The sequence below is a fragment of the Carassius carassius genome, chromosome 7 (genome assembly GCF_963082965.1).
Source record: "Carassius carassius chromosome 7, fCarCar2.1, whole genome shotgun sequence".
Lineage (NCBI taxonomy): Eukaryota > Metazoa > Chordata > Actinopteri > Cypriniformes > Cyprinidae > Carassius > Carassius carassius.
In genome coordinates, this window is record NC_081761.1 from 35,542,073 (window position 1) to 35,544,506 (window position 2,434).

Sequence of the window (2,434 nt, forward strand, 5' to 3'; positions counted from 1 at the left end):
TCATTTCGAACAGGAAAAACTCTCTAATCGTTTAATTATTTCGTTCCTTCGACATAAACCAGGGAAAACTTCATACAATCTTCAAGGAAGTCTTTTTGTTTTATAAAATACGCATTACAAATAAAATAGTGTTTGGTACATAAAATTCCTTTCAAAACATGGGATGTGTTATGGGTTTTAGAGTTGATTGTACCATACAGTGTTAATTCAGCAGAGTCAACATCATCACTCTTAATACAGTTCATAGAAATAGACAGCAACTGCAGATATGAAGAAAATGAACAGTAGAAATATTTCTTTTTTTGCTATGCTAAGTAGTGTTTGTGTGTGTGTAGTGCTCCAGGAGCTCTTTATGGAGTAGTGTAAAGGTAGAAACACACAGCAGAAGACAGCCACATCATCTGAAACGCTTCACCAGCTCTGAAATAACAGATATAATATAGATATTAGTACATTTAAAAGAGTAGTCCAAAAATTGAAATTTTCTGAGAACAGGCCACCCAATTTGTAGCGGAGTTTGTGAATGGTAACAAGTTACAAGAAAAATGGAGCATTACATCACTTGCTCACCAATGGATCCTCTGCAGTGAATGGGTGCCATCAAAATTCCAGTCCTTCAGTTAATGTCTTGTGAAGTGAAAAATTGCATGTTCGTAAGAAACAAATCCACCTATAAGGCATATATAAGTCCATAATCCATAATGATGATTTATCAAGTAAAATCCGCTGTCCATCTGCTGTTGTCCGCTCACAACAAAATCCACCCACTTATTTAAAACTGCTTGTAAATGGTATTTGATCTGTGCATATTTCTCTCCTGATTCAGGCAAGATTACTTTTCACTGGAGGAATAAATATTATGGTTTATGCACACACATTTTTGCCAGAAGCAACAGTTTGAAGGCAAAAATGTCTTGATGGGTTTGTTTTTCGCTTGTGGATTTTTGTGATTGTTTCTTAGTTGTTTGTACTCTCATTCTGATGGCACCCATTCACTGCAAGAGGATCCATTGATGAGCAAGTGATGCAATGCTACATTTCTTCAGATCTGATGAAGAAACAAACTCATCTACATCTTTGACGGCCCGATACATTTTGATTGCGTATGCATTGACTGAATGCATCTAGTGTGCTTTAGAAGGACAGAAGGCTGTTGGTAACCTGGGTGTGATCAGACAGCAGATGTTCAGAGGAGGCCGCAGGACTTGGGCGGGCGGAAGGGGTTGTCGCTGGACGGCACACCCACCAGCAGCGGGTCTTTATGGGCGTTCTGCAGGCAGAAGTTCTTCAGGTCTGTGGCAGCTTGAGAAACCTACAGAAGTTACAATTAAGACAACATGTTAAACGATAACATGCACACACCTCTGAGCAAACTTCACAGTTTTATCCCTGTCTATATTTTGAAGTTTTCTTTTTGTTTTTTTTTTATAGAAAATTCTGAACCCTGCCTTATCTAATGATCAGGATTCTGTTCTGGAAATGTATGCAAATTAGTGCATATTTAATTAAATACATAGTTTGCACATTTAAACATAACATTTCAAATGCCTTTTGGAAAACTTTATTTTTTTTTTTTTTTACCCATTAGTACCTTGCCCTACATTTATGGTTATTAAAAGCTTTTCTATGAGTTCACTGATTGCTTCTGAGCATTAAACAAATGTAAATATGCTTTTTATCATACAACAGTGGCATGATGAATTTATAGGATGTAAAAAGTAACCGTAACTGAAAAACTAGGTTAACACTACTTTGACAAAATAACATTGGGAAAAATTGCATTAACAGTGAAATTTACTGCACAGTATCATTTTTAAAAAAAAAGAGGCATTTTCATATAGGGGTCTTTAGGCTGGGTCACCATAATTAGTGCACACCAAAACAACAACAAAACAGTTTAGTTTTACAATTTTATTCTTAAAAGTAGCATAATATACACTGAAGTACCATAGTATTGCAATCTGACACCATCACTCATAGAGCGTCCGTTTACATAGATTTACATTATTAATGAGCAAGAGAAACAACTTCTAAAAGTTGTCTGAATTTTACGCCCAAATACTCTCCTGGAAGTTTAAAAACCTCGTCTAAAACAACTTAAAAGCATCTCCGACGTCAAAAATGTTATTTACGTTACCTTTACATTTACCTGAACTCGTTTAAATGGTGTTGTCGGTTAGCGTTAGCACTAGCAGTGACTCAAACAGCTTAAACTCATCCAAAAACTCCCAAAATCCAAAACTCTTTCACATTTATTGTTGAAGCTGGCATACTTACGTTAATTCGTCGTATTTTGGCCTCTAGTCTGAGCTGTTTGACGGCTCTCTGTGCCACAGCCACACTGCTGCTGCTCGCGTTATTGTTGGACATGATGACTGACGGACTCCGAAGAGAGTTTGCGGAAGTTTCACACTCACGCGCGCGCGCGCACACA

The 2,434-nt window shown here is 37.1% G+C and overlaps 1 protein-coding gene across 1 annotated transcript; it reads right to left on the reverse strand.

The window, feature by feature from the left end:
• LOC132144081 (guanine nucleotide-binding protein G(I)/G(S)/G(O) subunit gamma-5-like) lies at positions 1 to 2,434 on the reverse strand. The gene is made up of 3 exons (XM_059554819.1): positions 2,278 to 2,434; positions 1,162 to 1,312; positions 1 to 420 (listed from the first exon to the last, which is right to left on the reverse strand). Exons 1-2 carry the CDS (start codon positions 2,368 to 2,370, stop codon positions 1,187 to 1,189), a joined length of 219 nt encoding a protein of 72 aa, XP_059410802.1. The 5' UTR covers positions 2,371 to 2,434; the 3' UTR covers positions 1 to 420; positions 1,162 to 1,186.

Bases quoted from the DNA above. Each gene is read 5' to 3' on its own strand.
- LOC132144081 (XM_059554819.1), bottom strand. From the start codon at position 2,370: ATGTCCAACAATAACGCGAGCAGCAGCAGTGTGGCTGTGGCACAGAGA. The intron at 1,313-2,277 runs GTAAGTATGCCA...TAACTTCTGTAG, and splicing joins CCAAAATACGACGAATTAAC to GTTTCTCAAGCTGCCACAGA.